Here is a 21900-nt window from a genome sequence, read left to right as displayed (position 1 = left end):
ACACCAATTAAGTGGTTCAGTGCCTGAGATGATCCTGTTGCACCAAATGTAACTCTTAAACCCACTAGAAGGCTTGGACATCAAGGCAAAAAACCACCGATGCAAAGTCAAAGGACTCAATGGTCCAAGGGAGGTCGAGTAGATTCTATGCCAAAAAACAGTCGATGCTCCTGGCCTAAAATTAAGCTCCACAGGGCCAGAAGACCCAAAAAACAAAAATGGAAAAAAAATTAAAATACAAGAACAAAATAAAATTAGGAAATATTGAAGAAAATAAAGACAGAAAAGCACAAAAATAGGGTAAATTTGACACACATTGGAGTAGCTTAAAAAATACAACTTCTCAGCTATATGGAAAACTGAAAACTGATGGTCCCGCGAGCTGACGCAGGGCAGGAAGGCACTTGGCGCATGTGCGATATGGGCAGTCCCAAGCCTTTTGAAGAAGTTTAAAGTGACAGTACATTTTTGCACTGTCTGTACCAGGGCTCTGTGGATGACATCACCCATCTGTGAGAATATGTTGCTTTCTTTTCTGGGATAAATCAAATATACTAAATAAATAAAATTTCACTGTAGTAGCAAGTTTTTCCCTTTCCCCCCCTATATACACATACTAACAAAATCATAAAAATGTAAAGGAATTTATTAAAAATTTGCATTTTTTAAGAAAAATCTAACTGTAAAACTACAGTCTTGAACCCAGCTGAGATCAGGCTTTTCAGCCGCAGAATGATGACATCAGAGCTGGGAGACCATTTCAGAGCTCTGCTTTGATGTCATCAGCCTGGGACATAAGCTGAAATTGTTATATTATTACTTCTCGTTTTAAAGCTCAGAATATTTTAGCTTTTACTTTAAGTCACTTCAGAAGTGTATTTGGTCAGGACACTACAAAAATGTAACAGAAACATTCAGGGAAAGACGGCTCGGAAAACAAACCCAGCCATCTGGTATGTTCAACTGGAGCCCAGGGCCAGGCCAAAAATGTCCAGAATGTGCAAACGAGGACATCTGCAGAGAAAAACATTCATGTTTTGGCATGCTAAAACATTCTATCAACTGTTAAATCAAAGCTCAAAAATGTCTTTCATGTGTTTTCCCTTCATTACATGCCGACTCAAATCTCAAAATAGCTGACGGGACCTCCAGTAATAAGACCTTTCAGTCTATATTGCAGTGGTGGTAAAAGAGCTACCGTAAGTAGGGCCTCCTGGAAACACGTTGGTGATATAAAGGGGAAACATCCCATCAATGAAGCACTTTGAAAAGTTCAGACAAAAGTTATTTAGAAAGGCTTAAGAGTGCATAACAGGCCATTCCAGTTCTGGTTTTTCCCCATTACACGTAAGGAGTTGTAGTTCTGGTTCGCTGAAGGAAACCAATAGAAAATGAGAACTAGAAATTCATTAAAATAAAATGGAGTCAGTTGTATAAAACTAGGCCTGGATCAGCCTTTCTGGCTGATATGGACTGGAATGCAAACTTGGGAAGGCCACAGCCTTTAACAGAAACTCAGTGGGGGTGAGCACCTCCTTCATAGGACTGCAACAGTTTGGGAAAGGTTCCCTCCTTAAAGCAATGTACTGAGACAAGGTGTGACCAGACCTCCATCTCCTCACAGGAATATAAGAGGGGGAAATGGGAAAGGCCTCTCCTTGTGGCAATATCACAGGAAAGACTAGGGATCTGTTCCATCCCAAAGAGAATGTAATGGGGATGGACTAGGAACAGGCCCCCTGCTTTTCTCCTGTGTGTATTGGTTTGACTCTGGGCTCCATGTGCCCCAGACTTTACACACTGACTCCTTATATCAATTCCTCTTGCCTCCTGTAGAGCCTCAGTGGTCATTCAGATGGAATGAGGGCAACATAGTTTCCAGGGAAAGTCCCAAATTTTCGAGTTCTCCGGCACACACCTGAAAGCAAAGGGTCACTACAGTTAGGGTCTCTGTTCACAAAATAGTACGCTCTCATCCCAGTCATGTGACCACCCATATACTACGAGAAAGAAGTAAATCCAGGAAACATTCCTCCTGTCTCTGCATCAGGCTTATTGCTAACTTAAATAGCAGCTTGTGGATGGTCTCAGATGCTCTTGCTCTCACAATTACATCTCCCTGCCTCAGCAAGCACTGTAGCATCCACAAGACTTATCAGAAAATAAAAGGATGCCTCCTGCTGGAACAGGGTAGGACTGCGTGTACTGTGAGCTCTCTTTAGCAAGCAATCCTCCACAGTTCTTACTGCTTTTCCTCTTAGCCAATTCCCTATCACTGTCTCCTACAGCCCTCATCTCCCACCAACCAGCACTCTTTCTCCATTCCCTCCAGCAATTTCTGGTCCACAGTTCCCTACAGAGCGTCCACAGCCAGAGTTTTTCTACTGTTCCCTACAGACATGACAGTTGCTGACTAAAACAGCACTCGCTTGTAGACTCATGCAACACCTTGCAGACTGGTGCCCAAGCTGACTGCCCTGCTTGCCTGATCCTGCCCTATAACTCCCCCCCCCCCCACCCCTGCGGTGGTACTTTTACCCAGTCCTACTGAGAGGGAAAGCCATTTCTTGGTTTATATGTATGGCTTACCCACAAACCAGCCATCGTCGCACTGCTGCAGGACTTCCACCAGGTCTCCCTCCTGTAGCTCGAGTTCATCGTCACTTTGTGGAATGTATTTGTAGACTGCTTTGTATCTGCGAGGTGCAAATGATGGGAGAGAGACGGGTTACACGATTGCACTGAGAGTGCCTGCCAGACCAGACAATGGTAATGACCTGCTCTTATACACTGCACAGTTAGCCGAGGCATGCCGGCACTTAGTGATTGTTTATTGTGAGCGTCTATACCGCTACTAATGACTGGGGAGTCAATTCAGAGCAGTTTGCATGAGCTTCTATAAAGGTGTTACAATACAGAGTTACAGGAGCTTCTGTAGCGGAGTTACAATACAGAGTTATTAATACTGGCATATTTATGACATAATCCAGTGTATCGCAAACTGTGTGCCTCCTGATATTTCAGGTGTGCCGCGGTACACTGGGGAAGAGAGGTGCCGGTGCCGGATGACTGTCTACAAGACATGCTTCTCGACTGTCCAGGCGCCTGGAGGGATTTCCATAAACCCAGCAGTTTGTCCGGGTTTTGGAAATCTTGAGCTCGGAGGCCACGTCCGGAAGCCTTCACGCATGCGTGGCTGTCACCGTGATGATGTCATGCGCATGCAAGCATGTGTGAGATATCATTGTGTCGACATCCGTGCATGAGCGAAGGCTTCCAAATGCGGCCTTCGAGCTCGGAGAGGCTTGCGTTGGGGGCGGGGCTAGGGTTGGAATGGGGAGGGGCCACACGTCCTCTTTATTTTTTTTTTCAAAGAGGAAATCTGGCAATCCTATCTTGGTGCCCGTTTCCTAACTGCCAAATCCAAAATGAGATAAAGATGTAGGTTACATTTTCAGCAACTCATCCAGGCACATGTCCAGACTTGGCAGACAATTTTAAAAGGTAAAATTTTCCTTGAAAATTTGTTTAAGTGGGCACTATTCCCTCAAAACAGAGTAGGAGTTCTCCAACTGCATTGCTTCCAGTAAGGGGAGAAGCTTTAATATTGTGTTTTCAATTACCAGGAACAGGCAAGTTCCCTGAAGTTTGGGAGAGCCTGTTTGTCTCTCACTATTGAGAAAATGATAGTGAATCAGCACCCTCAGCTGGCAGAACTGGAGGTGGAGGACTCCCGCTCAGCTTAGAGCAGGGGTGTCAAAGTCCCTCCTCGAGGGCCACAATCTAGTCGTGTTTTCAGGATTTCCCCAATGAATATGCATGAGATCTATTACCACACAATGAAAACAGTGCATGCAAATAGATCTCATGCATATTCATTGGGGAAATCCTGAAAACCCAACTGGATTGCGGCCCTCGAGGAGGGGCTTTGACACCCCTGGCTTAGAGGGAGCCGTGCACTGAAGTGCTTGTGATCTTTGCACCTCATTTCTGAGGGTAGAGGAACTATGTGAATAGGTGAAAGTATGCCGGTGGACTTCAATTCAATTCCATACACATCCCCTATATTCAAAACGATTTAACCGATCGGTGATAGCCGCTGACTGGTTAAATTGCACCACTGTCGGCTATTTTCGAATATTCGGCAGAAAATAACTGGTTATCTTTGTTGAATATTCATGGCTAGCGCATAGCAGCTAATTGACTATATCATGTGCCGATATTCATCTTTGAATTTAGTAGTTAAAATAGATTGCACAAAAAGAAAGCCTATCTTTAACCACTAGGAACTTAACACTGAATATCGGCTTAACTGGTTAGGTCCTGGCAGCCAAAAATGAAGCCAGAAATGCAATGCCAATCACTGGCAACAGCACGTCATTAAATTTCCAGTTTCAGAGCTGGCAACAGGCTATAACCACGCTGCCCTCTGCTGGCTGAATACAGGCCCCACAGTCTTTCCCCAACTAAACACACCCTAGGGCAGGGGCGTCCAACCTTTTGGCTTCCCTGGGCCGCACTGGCCGAAAAAAAATGTTTTTGGGGCCGCGCAAATGCTGCAGCAAGACAGAGGAGGAAGCCGGCAAAATGGTAAACACCCGGGGGCAGCAGAGGAAAACACTGCATCGCCCTCGACCAGGGCCGCACAAAATACTTCACTGGGTTGCAGGTTGGACACCCCTGCCCTAGGGAATAACCCCCCCCCTTTTTTTAATCAGTGAAAAAGGATGTGCATTTTGGCTTTATTTTGCCACTCTGCAGGGTACATTTTTTAATCTGGCAATTTTTCTAGGTTTTTTTTTTCTATTCACTGCCTTGCCGTTCCCCTATCACCGCGAATGCAGAGGGGGAAGTGTACTAGATAACCAGGGGCCAGACCATGTAGAACTTACTGAAACACTTGCTTCCTTTCGCCATTGCAGGGCAATATTTCATAGCTCACTTGTGGAATTGGAAGATACGTCCCCTTTAGAGTTGCACGCTATCACACTTAGGCACCATATTTACAGAAAAGCCCCTAAGTTCAGTTGCACACTTAATAATAATAATAATAGTAATAACTTTATTTTTGTATACCGCAGTACCATGACAGTTCAGAGCAGTTAACAGAGGAAGAGACTGTACATTGTCAGCGATGTTACATACGAGACATTCAGTTTAACTTAGCGTTCAGTTTAACTTAGACATTCAGATTAACTTAGCAAGTTGGGATTAGTCAGGAATATCCGGAGGTATATCAGAGAACAAGGCAGGGATAACAAGGTTGGGAGGGAGTCAGAGAAATTTATCAAAGAGATAGGTTTTGATTGACTTCCTGAAAGTTTGGTAGGAGGGTGAATTAGAAATGAGAGTGGTTAGGCATTTTTTCCATTTGCCTGCTTGGAATGCCAGAGATCTATCAAGGAATCTCTTGTAGATACAGCACCAATTAATGCCACATTAGGGCTATTATTGGTACCTAAGGCAAATTGGCACCCAATTTAACAAGTTGGGTGTACAACTAGCACTATTTTACAAATTGCACACCCAACTCTGTGCGCTAGTCAGAAATATGGGCAGACATCTTTATAGAATCCAGGAGATACTGTATAAGGCGTCTTGGGATAGACCGTCTATGCCAGTGTTTTTCAACCTTTTTACACCTATGGACCAGCAGAAATAAAAGAATTATTCTGTGGACCGGCATCAGTCAGTGGACCGGCGGTTGAACACTGGGCTGTCGTGGGCCAGACCCCGCCCATCTCTACCCAATCTCCACCCCCGCCCCCGCCCCCATAATAGTACTAATTGCACCTTGCACATCCCGTGCCTCATCTGGAAGCCTTCCCTCTGATGTTGCAACATCAGAGAGAAGGCTTCCGGTTCAGGCGCAGGATGCCCGTAGGAGCCACTGCCCGTGGCTTTGTGCGCTGAATCAGTGAGGAAGAGGAAGCTGGCTCGAAGATAATGCTGCATCGATCGCACCGTGGACTGGCGGTTGAAGAACACTGTTTTGGGCCTGATGCACGTGCTGGCCCTGTGGACCGGCAGGAAATTTCTGTGGACCGGCACTGGTCCATGGACCGGTGGTTGAAGAACACTGGTCTATGCAATATGAGGCGAACAGGGCAAGTATAAGGACCTCGAATCTACTGTGTGGGTGGGAGGGGCCCCAGGACATAGAACCTGTTCACCAAGGCCACATATGAACTCATTTGTAAGGATGAGCGAGCACTTACAGAAGGCAGTGTATGTCAGGGCTGCCGATGATTGGCGATGCTCTTCGCACGGAAGGTGAACTAGTAGGTGGCTGCGACAGACCCCTGGTAACGGGGACTTCATGAGTCAAACCCTGGATAAAGCACAAGATATGTTGGATTAGAAGAACATTAAGAGGACACGATGAGCAGCTGGAACACTCTCCAGAAAGGGTCAGCAGAAGGGGAAGGCGATTTTTAGCCTGCAAGGAAAACAAGACTCTCACAACAAATGTCAGCTCAGTAGCTGCCCCTTACAGCAATGAAGGGCACCTCCCTATAGGGGTTACACCTCTCCATTGTAAGCAGGCTCCCAGCATACACCAACCCCCTCCCTTTAGGCATCTGCACAGTGGCGTAGTAAGGGGTGGATGGGGGTGGTCCGTCCCGGGTGCCATCTTGTTGTGGGCGCCAGCACCCGTCCTCTTCTCCGCACCTCCTGCTCCTTCCCCCCGCTACCATTTGCGCGCTCCCCTTCCCTTTAATGTACGCAGTGCGAGCAGCAACTCAAACCTTCTGCTTGCACTAGCGTCAGATCTTCCTCCGACGTCACTTCCTGGACCCGCGCCTAGGAAACGACATCAGAGGAAGAGCCGACGCTGGTGTGAGCAGCAGGCTGGGGTTGCTGTTCGTGCTGCAAATGTTAATGAGGTACGGGGGAAGGAAAGGGGTGCCTGTGCACAGCAGGAGGGGGCGGGGAAGGAGCGGATGGGGGAGGGGGCGGAGAAGAGGGCAGGGAGGGGCGCCGTCGCCACGGGCGCTCACCCTAGCTACGCCACTGCATCTACACCTCTCTTCTGTAAATAGGACCCAGTTGCAGTCTTGATTCCCTCTCTGCAAGAGCTTTGTGTGTGTATACATAAGAACATAAGAATAGCTTTACTGGGTCAGACCAGTGGTCCATTAAGCCCAGTAGCCTGTTCTCACAGTGGTCAATCCAGGTCACTAGTACCTGGCACAAACCCAAGGAGTAGCAACATTCCAGCATCTCAAAGAATAGCAAGATTCTGGAACCCCAATGAAAGCAACATTCCAGAGCTGGGATTGTGATGTCATAATGCCTCATTCCACAGTGCCTCAGAACCAGCCTCATCAGTGATGTTACAATGGCTTGATTGTCCTATACTTGGCACACATAAGAGCATAAGAACAGCTATACTGGGTCAGACCAAAGGTCTATCAAGCCCAGTAGCCCGTTCTCACAGAGGCCAAGCCAGGTCACTAGTACCTAGCCAAAACCCAAGGAGTAGCAACAATCCATACAGAATCCCAAAGAATAGCAAGATTCTGGAATCCCACAGAGTAACAAAAGATTCCGGAACCCCAAACAGTAGCAACATTCTATGCTAGCAGTGGCTTCCCCCATGTCTTTCTCAATAACAGACTATGGACTTTTCCTCCAGGAACTTGTCCACACCTTTCTTAAAACCGCTTAAAGGGTAATAAGGGCATGATAAAATTCTCAGAAACAGTCAGTGGGAGCCCAAGACGGCACAAAGCAGAGTCTGCTTGTAAATGAATTCTTACTGGTCCAGTGCTTTATCAGCTGAGTTGGTGAATCCTGTTGCTTACCTGGGGTGGGACTGTGAGTGATGTGGATGGTGTAGAAGACTGCTTCATTTCTTTTAATGGTGAAGGGATTTGACAATGGGCACCTTGACCTCCTGGACTCGCTGTCCTGCATTCTGAACTTGAAACGGTTGACGCATTCTGGGGGCTCTGGGAAACAGAGTGTGCTGGGAAGGAGAACTGGGTATGTTGGGAAGAGGCAAGCAGGGTGTTTGGTGTAGACTGTGGACGGCCAGGGGAGACTGCACGGGCGGTGGAGGAGAGTGGACTGCTGATTGGAGAGCAGGAAGCATTCTGTACACTGAGGTTGCTGGGAGAGTTTCGTGGGGCTGTGGTGATCTGGCGACTCGGAGACCCAGGAGGGAGCTCTTCAGAGACCTTGAGCCGGGGTTCCTTTACCACCTGTACATAACTGACAGGAAAGATACCCTGACGACTGGTGCCAGAAATCCGACCCTCGTACCAGTTCTCATCCACACGGCGGATTAGACAGATGCATTCACCCTACAGACAAAATACAAACAATTCCTGCGTCACAGCATTCCCCAAGACAAAGATCTTACAAATACATCTTCCAACCAAGTGCATGGAATAATGCATTGGCTTACAGAATAAACAATACCAGTATAGACTAGTGCTGCCTGATTCATTGATTAGAATCAGTGAATCGATTTGAATCAATTCATTTTACAAAAATATCAGACTCGCCAATTTGGTGACCAACCCCCCCCTCCCCCAATGAGATGAGACATACTTCCGGGCGGCGGGCCTCCTATAGCAGCAGCAGCGATAGTGGCCTGCCAGCAGGGCCAGTGCTCTGAACAGGTTGCTCGCAGCATGCTCCACCAAACAGGGCTTTCCCTCTGCTGCGTCACTATTGATGCGGTAGAGGGAAGCCCTGGCGGGACAGGCAGTGTGCAGCCTGTTCACAGCGCTGCCTCTGCCAGCCAACCACTGCCGCCTTGGGAGGCCCAAAGGTATTTCAGGTCTTCTGGTAGGTGGGGGTGGGGGGGGTCGGTTGGGAGGTGCTGCATAGGGGAGATAGGAGGAATGGAAAGCTGCTGCACAGGTTGATGGGAGGGAGGGATGGAAAGCTGCTGCAAAAGGAGATAGGAGTGATAATAATAATAATAATTTATTTATATACCGCCCTACCACAAAGGTCTAGGCAGTTTACATACGTTAACAACTTTATACAAACAATGATTAAAAATACAGTACTCTAAATAGTACTAAAACTTTACAATAAAAATACTAAAATCTAATATAATAAAACCCTAAGCTGCGCATGCGCACTCCCACCTGCGTGCTTCCGTTTTATGTGAGCTGTAGGGCACCGCAGGTAGGAGTGCGCATGTGCGTGAATCCCTCTCTCTCTCTTTCTCTTTTCCCCGCGAGGCGAATGTCGGCCGCGGAAGCTGTCGGCAGCTGCAGACCATGGCGTCTGTCGGCAGCTGCAGGCCGCAGCAGCTGTAGGCCGCGGTGGCTGTCGGTGGCTGCAGGCCGTGGCGGCTGTCGGCTGCCGGCAACTGCAGGCCGCGGCGGCTGTTGGTGGCTGCAGGCCGCTGCAGACGAGCACGAAGCACGGACCCACCAGCAGCGGGTGGCAGTCAGCCCGAGAAACCCCTGACCTACAGGCCGGGCCGAAGTTTAAAGTACTGAGTGTAGGAGGGGCAGGTGAAGCTAGACTGAGGGAAAAAATGATGATGCACAGGGAAATGGAGGGAGAGGTAATGCTGCGGCTGCTGAACAGGGAAGTCGGGAAGGAGATAGGAAGAAAGACACAGGGACAGGAGCAGGGAGAGAAACAGAAAGACAGACAGACAAAGGGGGCCAGGGAGGGAGAGAGACAGAAAAAAAGACAGCAGGAGGAAGAGAGACAGAAAGAAAAAGACAGGGGTAGGGAGAGAAACAGAAAGAAAGACAGACATATATTCTAGCAACAGTGGGAGGAAGGGAGACAGAAAGAAAAGAAGAAAGACACAGGGACAGGGAGAGACACAGAAAGACAGACAGACAAAGGGGGCCAGGGAGAGAGACAGACAGAAAGAAAGACAGCGGGACAGAGAGAGAGACAGAAATAAAGACAGACAGACAGACATATATTCTAGCACCCGTTAATGTAACAGGCTAAAATACTAGTTATGCTATAAAATTCTAAAATTATACAGTAAAATAAGATATAATTTGCTAAAATACAGTGAAAAACCGAGAACCTTCTGGCTTTAAGATTAATATACTATTTGCCTGTCAGTATTCTGGAACATCAGTTTATAAATTTATTGAATAGATCAGTTTTTAGTAATTTCCTAAAGGACTGGTAAATAGTAGTACTTAGCCATTGGTCCATTTTACCTGCCTGAAAACCGAGCATTTTATCAAAAAATCTCTTATATCGACAAGGTTTGATGGTTGGAATAACAAATAAATATTACACTCGGGTAATTCTGTTAGGTTTATAACGTTCAAAGCATAGAGACAGGTAAGCAGGTGCCATGCCAAACAACACTCTGAAACAAGTACAACCAAATTTAAATAGTATTCTAGCCTCAAAAGGCAACCAAAGCAACTCTCTATAAGATGGAGTAATGTGGTCATACTTTTTCAGCCTGAAAATTAGGCAGACCGCAGTATTCTGTATGAGTCTCAATCTCTTTTGCAACTTTATATGAGATCCCAGATATATTATATTACAATAATCCAGTGAGGACAAAATGGAGGATTGCACCAGCAATCTAAATGATGTATTATAAAAAAATTTTCTTATCGTCCGAAGTTTCAACAAGATTATGTAACATTTGTTTACTAGAGAATTTGTTTGATCTTCCAAAGTTAAATAGCGGTCCAATATAACGCCTAAAATTTTTATCGAAGTGGATATTAAAAAGGTTTGGCCTTTCAGATGTAATTATTTTTCTTTTATATTGTCTGAAGGACTTGCCAGAAAAAATTTCTGGATTCAATTTAAATTTTGCCCCCTTTGTCCATTGTTCAATATGAGTTAGTACTAAAGAAATTTGTTTTTATATCTCCCCTGTAAAGGCCATAAGCTCTGCCGCGTCTCTGATGATGTCATCAGAGACGTGCCAGAGTAAATCAGGGCAGTAGAAGGACCCGAAGCAGCATGTGAAGACTGCTGCACATGCTGCTGGAATCGCCAGGTTCGTAGTCGGGACCGCGGGAAGGGAAGGGGGGGGGGCGGTAAGGGACTAAGGGAGCCGGACAAACCACGGGAAGGGAAAGGAGGAAACGCTACTGCTGCTGCACAGGGAAGTGGTGTGGGGGGAGGGAAATGGGGGGGAGGGAATGTTGCTTTGGCTGCTGCACAGGGAAGTGGTGGAAGAGAAATGCTGCTGCATAGGAGGCAGGGAGAGAGACAGATAGATAGAAAGACAGACAGACAGCGGGAGGAAGGGAGACAGAAAGAAAAGAAGAAAGACACAGGGGCAGGGAGGTACACAGAAAGACAGACAGACAAAGGGGGCCAGGGACAGAGACAGACAGTTGACCTTCCCTTGTCTCTGCATTGTGCTTTAAGGGGTACTGATAAAACGAAATGAAACTAAAACTTGGATTTGTAGACTGGGTCATCACCAACAGGAGCTTGACTCGGTTAACAATAAGTATAGATAAAAGAGAGAGAAAGATAAAAAAAAAGAAGGGACCAAATGTGAGGAAAAAAATTAATGAGTGGTTTTCAAAATAATTAGCAAACAGAATTGTCTATAAAGTTTTTCGAAATGATTGAAAGGAGCCTAGACTCCTTAAAGTAAGTGGCAGGCGATTCCATAGTTCCGTCAATTTAAAAGAAAAAGATTGACTAACTTTCTGAATAGATTTATTTTTACCCTTAAGTGAGGGAAAGGAAAGTTTGAATCTTTGGGAATTTAAGAACATAAGAAGTTGCCCCCGCTGAGTCAGACCAGAGGTCCATCCTGCTCAGCGGTCCGCTCCCGCGGCGGCCCATCAGGCCTAGTGCCTGAACAGTGGTCCCTGATTAATTTTGTAACTTACCTCTAATCCCATCCCTATAATCCACCTCTACTCTTATCTGTACCCCTCAATCCCTTTGTCTTCGAAGTACCTATCCAAAGCTTCTTTGAACCCCTGTAGCGTGCTCCTGTTTATCACATCCTCTGGTAGCGTGTTCCATGTATCTACCACCTTCTGTGTGAAAAAGAACTTCCTGCCGTTCGTTCTAAACCTCTCCCCTTTCAATTTCTCTGAGTGCCCCCTTGTACTTGTTAATCCTCTTAATTTGAAAAATCTGTCCCTGTCTATTTTTTCTATGCCCTTCATGATCTTGAAGGTTTCTATCATGTCTCCTCTAAGTCTCCGCTTTTCCAGGGAGAAAAGCCCTAGCTTTTTCAGTCTGGTAAGATGAGATCTATGAGCGTTCCAGCACAGAGGAACAAGAGGAATAAAAAGGCCAAACAAGATCTTAAGAACATAAGTACTGCCATCTCTGGATCAGACCTTCGGCCAATCAAGTCTGGCGATCCGCACACGCGGAGGCCCAGCCAGGTGTACACCTGACGTAATTTTAGTCACCCATTTGACCGCATTTGAAATGGATCCTAAGGTGGATTGGAAGCCAGTGTAACTTTTTAAGCAATGGGGAATAATGATCAAACTTACTCTTTCCAAAGATCAGCTTAGCGGCGGTATTCTGTATCAGTTGGAGTCGTTGAAGGCTGATCTTAGTTAATCCCGAATACATTGCATTGCAATAATCCAAACGAGCCAGAATAACAGACTGAATGCAAACAGAGAAGTGCTGTTGATGAAAAAAACGCCCTAACTTTCCTCAGCATACGAAGGATAAAGAAACATTTCTTGACAAGAGAGTTTATTTGATCCTTAAATGTAAGCAAGGAATCAATAATAATACCTAATATTGTAGAAGAAAATTATATTTTCAAAGGCATCCCCGAATCCAAAATCACAACAGAGGGAAGGCAATCTAATTTCGGGCCTAACCACAGGCGTTTAGTTTTTGCAACATTGCGTTTCATTTGGACCAACAACACCCAGGACTGGAGTTTAGAGATACAATGATTTATATTAGATGCAATACTGGAAAGATCAGAATCAACCTCGAGTAAAATAAAGATGTCATCAGCATAAATAAATAGGGTTTCCCGGTTTGTCAGATCATAATATTTCAGTGTTAAACAGGATTGAAGACAATGGGGAGCCTTGAGAAACCCCACAAGGGGGTCTCCAAGGCTTTGAAATATCACCTTCCATATTAATTGAGTACGCGCGGGATGATAGAAATTTAAAGAACCAATCCAGGACAACCAATCAAGGCTAATTTCTGAAACTAAATAATCCAAGATGTCATGGTGAACAACATCGAAAGCTGCAGACAGATCGAACTGTAGAAAAATAGCGTACTTATTGCATAATTGTAATTGTTGGATCTTTGAGAGTAGAGAAACTAAAAGAGTGCTCCCCCTTTAATATCCGAACTCCAAACTTCATCCATGAGAATGGTAGAAGAGTGCAGGCTACAGAGTGGGACCCTATAGGGGGGTTAGCTATGACATTGCGGGTAAGCTAAGGGCGTGGATGAGGAGGGTTAGGGGAGCTGTAGAAAATGTTAGAAGAGAGATGGATGTGGGGAAGCTGGAAAGAACGGTGAAGGAGTGCTAGTTGAAAGGAAAATCTGTAGGGAATAGCAGAGGAGGGCTGACTGTGACAAAATTTAGAGCAGTGGTTCCCAACCATGTCCTGGAGGACCACCAGGCCAATCGGGTTTTCAGGCTAGCCCTAATGAATATGCATGAGAGAGATTTGCATATAATGGAAGTGACAGGCATGCAAATTTGTTCCATGCATATTCATTAGGGCTATCCCAAAAACCCAACTGGCCTGGTGGTCCTCCAGGACAGGGTTGGGAACCACTGATTTAGAGCATTTTTTTCCTAGTTCTCTCTTTTCAGATGGATACTTGAAAGATGAGGCAAGGCCTAAAGATGAGCAATTATGTTGAATGTAAGGTATTGGTGTACACTTCAGTAAGCACAGTTGGGTCACATTGAAGCAGAGCCCTAAGTGTTTGGAAAAACTCTTCTATAGCATCATGTCTGGACAATTCTTATTTTGATTCTCTACTGGATATCAGTACCTTTCGGAAGGATAACTCAACAGCCAAGTCTCCCTTGAAGTTGAACAATGCCAGCGCTTCTCCATACTCCAGTACCTGGACAGAGGGGGGTTTAATCGGCTTGGGGATTTCAGTAGGAGGGAGAATCTGTTTTGACAGAAATATAAAAATGTTAACATCACGAAGAATTTGTTCCCATGATCAAGTGTCACTATAAGTCCCCCCAATATTCAGCACTAATTAATCGGTAAGCAATGGCCATTGACCACTTAAAAATAGCATTTAACCAGCTATCTATGAATATTCAGCAGGAGGTAAGCAGTTATCGCTGCTGAATATTCACAGCTGGTGCATAGTGGCCAACCAGTGGTGAGGAGCAATCTAGTGGTTAGAACCGGTGTCTCAGCACCCTGAGGTTACAGGTCTGTTCGTTGTGACCCTGGGCAAGTCACTTAACTCTCCATTACCCCAGGTGTCATAGTTAGATTGTGATCTTGCCAAGTCAGATAGGGGAAAATAACACTGCAACAAATTTTCTTTTTTTTTCTGGGGCAAGAAGAAAATGAGGTTTACTTTATAGAATTTGACCTCCTGTGTATGAAAATAGCCTCAGATTTCTCCTATCACATATAGTTTTTTTTTAGCAAATCTCAAATATTTATAGCATGAGAAGTCATAATGTAACGCATTGCGCCAATTTAAGAGTTCCTATAAATATTATTTTCTAGAATCGTTTTGCTGTTGAAGTGCGTTTATAAACGAGATTAGGAGCATCTATAATTAATGTCCAACAATAGTCAGCCAGCATTGATGAATTCCAACTCCTCCGATATCGTTTCTCCATTGCAGCAATGTCCTGGTGAAACCTTTCCCCGTGCTCATCACTAACACTACCAAGACTCTTGGGGGGAAAAAAAAAATTTAATTTGAGGCAAACTGTTTTAATATTTCACAGATTATTATAACATTTACTCCAAGCATTAGAAAATATAGCAAAAATGTTAATTTTTGCATTATAATGCTTTTTTGCCAAAAATCAGAGGGTTACATTGGAAAAATTAAGGTCAGTTTTGAATTCAGTGACCCCCCCCAAATCACTATAGAATACCCACTACAACTCATGCCCCAAAACCTCTGTTGCACAGTGTAATTAGAGTACCTGAATAGAGAGAAATGTAAACCACATAGATCCATGCTTTGGCAAATGTGATATATTTATTTATGTGATATATGTGATATATTTATTTATTCATTCAATTTTCTATAGTGTTCTCCCAGGGGAGCTCAGAAGAGTTTACATGAATTTATTCAGGTACTCAAGCATTTTTCCCTGTCCCGGTGGACTCACAATCTATCTAATGTACCTGGGGCAATGGGGGGGATTTAGTGACTTGCCCAGGGTCGCAAGGAGCAGTGTGGGTTTGAACCCAGGACTTCAGGGTGCTGATGCTGTAGCTTTAATCACTGTGTCACACTCTGAAGTGCTCGGGACCAGAGACATTTCAGATTCTAGAATTTTTTTGGTTTTTGGAATGATGTGTCACCAGTGGCTATAGCGATTCATAGTCATCACCTGATGCAGCCCTGCAGGCTTCTCTCTGCCACTTCCTGCCTTGCTGCCATCACTTCCTCTTTCCTTCCTGCCTGGACGTGACAGAGAGAAGTGTGCAAGGCCGCAGCAGGCAACGAATATGAATTGCTGCAGCCACCAGCAACACTTCAGAGGTACACCAGTGTAAGGTAAGAAGAAAAAACTGAACTACTATCAACTACAACGAATGCTAGGCTTAAACCAAGATGCTCAAATCTCCAAACTATACGATTGCCTCTTGGAAATAAAAAGCTTGATGACCCAAAACAAGCTGCAACTAAACTAGGTGAAAACAGAACTCCTCTGGATAAGAATAGATGACCCCAAACTTGCATGCCCTTCGATCTCCTGGGAATCTGTCACCCTAATGACCAAAGTACACAGCCTGGGGATGATCTTTTGACAGTGATCTTTCGCTCTCCAACCATATCTCCCAAGTAGTATCCATCTCGTTTTACTACCTCCGGCAGCTATGGAAAATCAGATGATACTTCTCAGAGCCAGACTGTTCTCAACTACTATACTGTCCTCTCCCGTATGGACTATTGCAACATGCTCCTAAATGGGCTCACCACAAAAAAATACGAGTACAAAATGTTGCCATCCGACTCCTAAAAAATCTTCACATATGAGGCCTGATCACCCCGGGGCTGTGCTCTGCCCACTGGCTGCCAATTGACAAACAATGTATATTCAAAGGTCTAGTAATGGCCTACAAACTCTTCCATAACATGGTACTGGCCTATATGGCCACCAAACTTCTACTCTATGCCCTGAATCAACCACTCCAGTCACAAGAAGAAAACCGATTATGCATACTCTCGGGATGTGCCCTTCACCTTGAGATCGACTGAAAAAGATCTTGGACGCACTACCTACCATGCCTCTGGAACAAGTTACCTACCCACATAAGATCATTAGAAGGCCTACTAAACTTAAGGAAGGCAATCAAAACCCACCTCTTTCCTTCCCACCTACCTAAATTTCCAAACCTTACAAAGAAAAGCACCAGCCCTCCGACTCAAAACGCTGATGTGCATCACCCACTGTACCATGAACCATCACATATGCCCATCATATAATGCTCTATCCTATGAAGTCACATCCCATGGTATAATATATAGCCCCACTGTGCAAGATCCCACCATACTCTATACTCGTACTATGTCAGGCTACACCAATCAGGAGCTGCTTTGACACGCTATCTGTTGTGTCAAAGCAGCTCCTGATTGGTGTAGCCTGACTTCAGTACCAGGAAGAGGCGGCCGGAAAATACCGCGAAAAACTGAGTCCACGATTTGCGAACCGCAAATTCGCGGGGAAACATTGTATATAGGATTACCAGACATCCGTATTTCTCTGGACATGTCCACCCTTTAAGGACATGTCCCGGAACTTTATCTGGGTTTTGAAAAGAAATCGTGTCGGGAGGGGGCATCCGCGCATGTTCAGATGCAACGCGGTGATGTCGCTCGCATCATCGCATGCGCGGACGCCTTCCTGCCCAATGAACAGGTAGCGGGGAGCGGAGCTGACGGTGGAACTGGGGCGTAATGGGGCAGGAATGGGTGGAATTGGGCGGGTCTAGGGGGTCCGGATTTTATTGACGTAAAATCTGGTAACCTAGCTATATATAATACTATGGTTGCCCTGCTATGTTTGCCACACTTATAATACTATGTTTGTTGTGCGATGTTTTGTCATACACAAGTTCCTCATGCTATTTCTCCCCATACCATGTTTGTCATGTTATGTTTTACCAGGCTTTGTTAACTATGTTTTGCCATCTCTGTTTGACAATGTCCTGCCACGCCATGTTTGCCATCACCTCACATAAATTCACTTTAATATGTATGTAAAATTGTAACCCATTCTGAGATTTCCTGGGAGGACGGGATATAAAACCAAATAAATAAATAAATAAGTCTTTAAACACCCCCCCTTACAAAGCCATAGCGCATTTTTTTAGTGCTGACTGTGGCAGTATTAGCTCTGACACTCATAGAATTCCTATGAGCATCGGAGCTGTTACCACAGTGGCCAGCACTAAAAACTGCGCTACGGTTTTGTAAAAGGGAGGGGGGGTAAATGACTTTGGGTCCAGGTTTTACTTTTGATGCTAAAAGTAAGCTTTTTTGTACAAATTAGTAATGCAAAAATGTTATTTAAAAAATTTTCAGTTTTTGGGAGCTTTTTGATTTTTAGAATTTCAGATAAAGGATTTGGTACCTGAACCAATAAACCAGAAACCCAATTTTGGACATTTTGGGAAAATGTCCAAAAATCCAAACGAGAGAATGGCTATTTTCAAAGCAGAAAAACATTTTTTTTTTTTTTTAATGGCCATTTCCTAGATGCGTTTGTCTTTAGTAGGTCTATCTTCTTTGAAAACAAAATGTCCAAATGAAAAATGCATAAAAATCAGCCACTGGGACATAGGAGGGGCCAGCATTCTTAGCAGACTAACCACAAAGACATCCCAGCAGAGCAGTAGAAACATAGAAACATAGAAATAGACGGCAGATAAGGGCCACGGCCCATCCAGTCTGCCCACCCTAATGACCCTCCCCTACTTAACTCTGTGAAGAGATCCCACATGACGATCCCATTTCTTCTTAAAATCAGGCACGCTGCTTGCCTCGATCACCTGAAGTGGAAGATTATTCCAGCGATCAACCACTCTTTTGGTGAAAAAGTATTTCCTGGTGTCACCGTGCAATTTCCAGCCCCTGATTTTCCATGGATGTCCTCTTGTTGCCGTTGGACCTTTGAGAAAGAAGATATCTTCTTCTACCTCGATACGGCCCGTGAGATATTTGAACGTCTCGATCATGTCTCCCCTCTCTCTGCGTTCCTCGAGTGAGTATAGCCGCAATTTAACCAGCCGTTCCTCATACGGGAGATTCTTGAGTCCCGAGACCATCCGGGTGGCACCCTAGTGGGCACTGCAGTGAACTTCAGATACACAACTCACCACAACCCCCTTACATTATATGGTAAGTTCTCCCAAACCCACCCAAATCTACTGGACCCAACTGTACACCACACCAATAGCCCTAATGCCTGCAGGTATCACCTCCATGTATTGTAGGTACAGTGGAATTAGGGTGGGGTTTGGAAGGCTCACAGATTCCACCTTAAGTAGTGATTAGAGTGGGATATGGGCCTGACTCCCCATCTCTATAGTCCACTGCACTGACCACCTCCTCGCAAATATTAGAATCGGCGATCAAGTGCTCAGGTGGTTCTCATCATTCTTGACCCATAGGACTCAAAGTGTTCTACCTATATCACGACCCAAACCGATAAAATATGGAATACCGCAGGGTGCTCTCCTGTACTCTCTGCTATTCAATCTCTGTATCAGACCAGTAATAGGCATTGCCTTAAAACACCACATAAAGATCCACTTGTTTGCCGAAGACATACAACTGTACCTACTGCTAGGTGCAAACCAAGAAGCCCAAATCTTCAAACTATACAAGTGCCTCTTGGAAATAAAAACCTGAATGTTCCCAAAAAAGCTACAATTAAACATGGTGAAAACCGAACTCCTCTGGATACTGAGAGGTGACCCTGAATTTGCCCACCCTTCGATCTCCTGGGAATCAACCACCCTGACAGCCAAAGACAAAGTACGCAGCCTAGGGGTGATCCTTGAGGGTGACATTTCGCTCTCTGACCACAACTCCCAACTAATAACTGCCTTGTTCTACTACTTCCAGCAGCTACAGAAAATCAGATGTTACTTCTCAGAACTGGACTTCTCTCAGCTACTCTATGCCTTTGTCCTCTCCTGTATGGGACTACTACAATGTACTCCTAAATGGCCTCATGGCAAAAAACATCCACCAACTTCAATGAGTACAAAATGCTGCCATCTGACTCTTGAAGAATCTCCACATATGAGACCCAATCATCCCGACGTTGCGTACTGCCCACTGACTGCCAATTGACGAACAATGTATTTTCAAAGGCCTAGTAATGGCCTACAAACTCTTCCACAACATGATACCAGCCTATGTGGCCTCCAAACTTCCACACTATGCCTCGAATCAACGACTCCACTCGCAAGATGAAGAGATTATGTGTGCCCTCAGGACAATCCCTCCGCCTTGAGAACTACCTACCATGCCTATGGAACAAACTAACAATGTTCTTCCACACCTTGTCATACTGCTCACCATCTTTGTCCTAATACACAGGGGTAGGCAATTCCGGTCCTCGAGAGCCGGAGCCAGGTCAGGTTTTCAGGATATCCACAATGAATATGCATGAGATGGATTTGCATGCACTGCCTCCTTGAGATGCAAATCTATCTCATGCATATTTATTGTGGATATCCTGAAAACCTGACCTGGCTCTGGCTCTCGAGGACCGAATTACCTACCCCTGCACTAGACTATATTTTTCTAGACACCATATTTACTATACTATGTTTACCATGTATAATCTCTCATACTGTGTTTACCACTCAATGTTACTATACCATGCTATGCACGCTTGTCTTACCATTTTTGCCAAGTCGTGTTTCACTTTGTCAGCCATGCTATGATCTGCCATTCTACGCTCACCATGCTGTGTCTCACCATTCCATGTTTTTGTCATTTTATGTATTACCATGCTATGTTTGCCAATCAAGCCATTGTGACGTCACTGATGAATTTGGCTCTTAGGCATTGGTGGAAGAGGCATCGTGACATCACAATCTTTGCTCTGGAATGTTGCCACTCTTTGGGTTTCTGCCAGATACTTGGGACCTGGGTTGGCCACGGTTGGAAACTGGATGCTGGGCTTGATGGACCTTCGGTCTGTCCCAGTATGGCAATTCTTAAGTTCTTATGTTTACTAAACTATATATAGAGGTGAGAATTCTTCTAACAACAGGAGGAAAAAGCCTCAGGAGTCCCAGTGCATGACCCTTATTGTATATATCATGCACTATATAGGGACTGATTCTTGTTCTGGTACAAAATCAATTCTCATATAAAGTATTAGTATTCACTTTGTAGGCTGAGTGTATAACTATTTTATGTATTACCATGCTATGTATGCCATATCTATCAGACAATGGTTGCCTTGCTATTTTATACCATACGATGTCAGAGTGTGGTACAGGAAGTACAGCTTCAGCACCCTGTGGTTGTGGGTTCAGACCCATATTGTACCCTGTGACTCTGAGTGGGCCATTTGGTCCCCCATTGCCCCAGGTACATTAGATAGATTGTGAGCTCACTGGAACAGATAGGGAAAAAAGTGCTTGAAGACCTGAATAAATTCATGTAAACCGTTCTGAGCTCCCCTGGGAGAATGGTATAGATAAAAATTGAATAAATGGTCTTAGAAGGCCACTCAAAAAATGTATTAATTTAGTCTAATAAGGTATCATCTTATTTTATTTTTATTCTTGTGCTGATAGCTTCATAAATAGAAGTATTTGCTGGGAAGGCCTCAGCACATAGGAGCAGGGGCATAGCCACGGACAGGCCTGGCCTGCCCAGTTTGGGCTCAGGCCTGTCCACCCAGCAGCTGACCCGGAATCCTTCTGTCCGATGCGTTTGCATTTCATATCAGAGGGAAGGCTTCTGGGTCAGCCACAGGCAGCATGCAGGAACCGTTGGCAACAGCCAGAAGAGAGAAGCTGCACAGGCTGTGGGGTGCGAAGGAAGGGAATACGAGAGGCTGCACAAGCTGGGGTGGGGGAGTGGGAAGGGAGCACCTCTTTCAAGGTTCTGCAGAAGATACAAGTGGAAGTCAGACTTTGGCTGGACTGTTGAACAAGTGCAAAACCCCTCAGGGTCAGAGGTTGGTTAATCAGTGGACAAAGCAGCCACTAATGGACAAGAACAGAATTGAGGAAAGGTAATTAAATTGAAAACAGATTTGATGAGTTTGACTGAGTCAAGGCTAAAACTGGGAGTGCACTTAGCTGTGCAGGTTATAAGAATTACGCCTGGGGGGATTCTACATACTTATTTGTAATTTTTCTTGTGCAGAATTCCTCCATTATAATGGCTGACATCTTCCATCCACCTTTTTCTAGCTACACCTCCCCTTCCCAGTACACACCACCTCATCTACATCTCTCCAGCCTCCCTCTCCCATGGCATACACAACCTCATGCACCTTTCTGCTGCCCTCTACCTACCTCCCATGACACCCATATCCACATACATTTTAAAACTCTGATTTAGTGAAACATTAAGTACTTTGTCATAATCATATTGTCTTGTTTGTCTATTTGATTGTAAGCTCTACTGAGCAGGGACTGTCTCTTGAATGTTTAATGTACAGCATTGTATACATCTAGCAGCGGTAAAGAAATGATAAGTAGTAGTAGTAGTAGTAGTAAGGGAGGAAAAGAGAGAAGCCTGTCCACTTTGGGCTCAAGC

The 21900-nt window shown here is 45.0% G+C and overlaps 1 protein-coding gene across 1 annotated transcript in view; it reads right to left on the bottom strand.

Annotated features, from left to right (window-relative positions):
- Positions 1 to 625: 625 nt before the first annotated feature.
- Positions 626 to 21900, bottom strand: part of SORBS3 (sorbin and SH3 domain containing 3) — a 157541-nt gene continuing 136266 nt past the window's right edge. Inside the window, exons 15-19 of the mRNA XM_033947608.1 lie at positions 13939 to 14064; positions 7809 to 8309; positions 6219 to 6331; positions 2590 to 2696; positions 626 to 1918 (exon numbers count right to left, since the gene is read on the bottom strand). Of these exons, the coding sequence (XP_033803499.1) occupies positions 1848 to 1918; positions 2590 to 2696; positions 6219 to 6331; positions 7809 to 8309; positions 13939 to 14064 (918 nt within the window). The 3' untranslated portion in view covers positions 626 to 1847. The remainder of the gene's footprint in view (positions 1919 to 2589; positions 2697 to 6218; positions 6332 to 7808; positions 8310 to 13938; positions 14065 to 21900) is intronic.

Source organism: Geotrypetes seraphini, chromosome 6, assembly GCF_902459505.1.
Source record: "Geotrypetes seraphini chromosome 6, aGeoSer1.1, whole genome shotgun sequence".
In the NCBI taxonomy this organism is placed as follows: domain Eukaryota; kingdom Metazoa; phylum Chordata; class Amphibia; order Gymnophiona; family Dermophiidae; genus Geotrypetes; species Geotrypetes seraphini.
The sequence above is the reverse complement of the archived record's forward strand: the minus strand, read 5'-3'. Positions and strand labels throughout refer to the sequence as shown.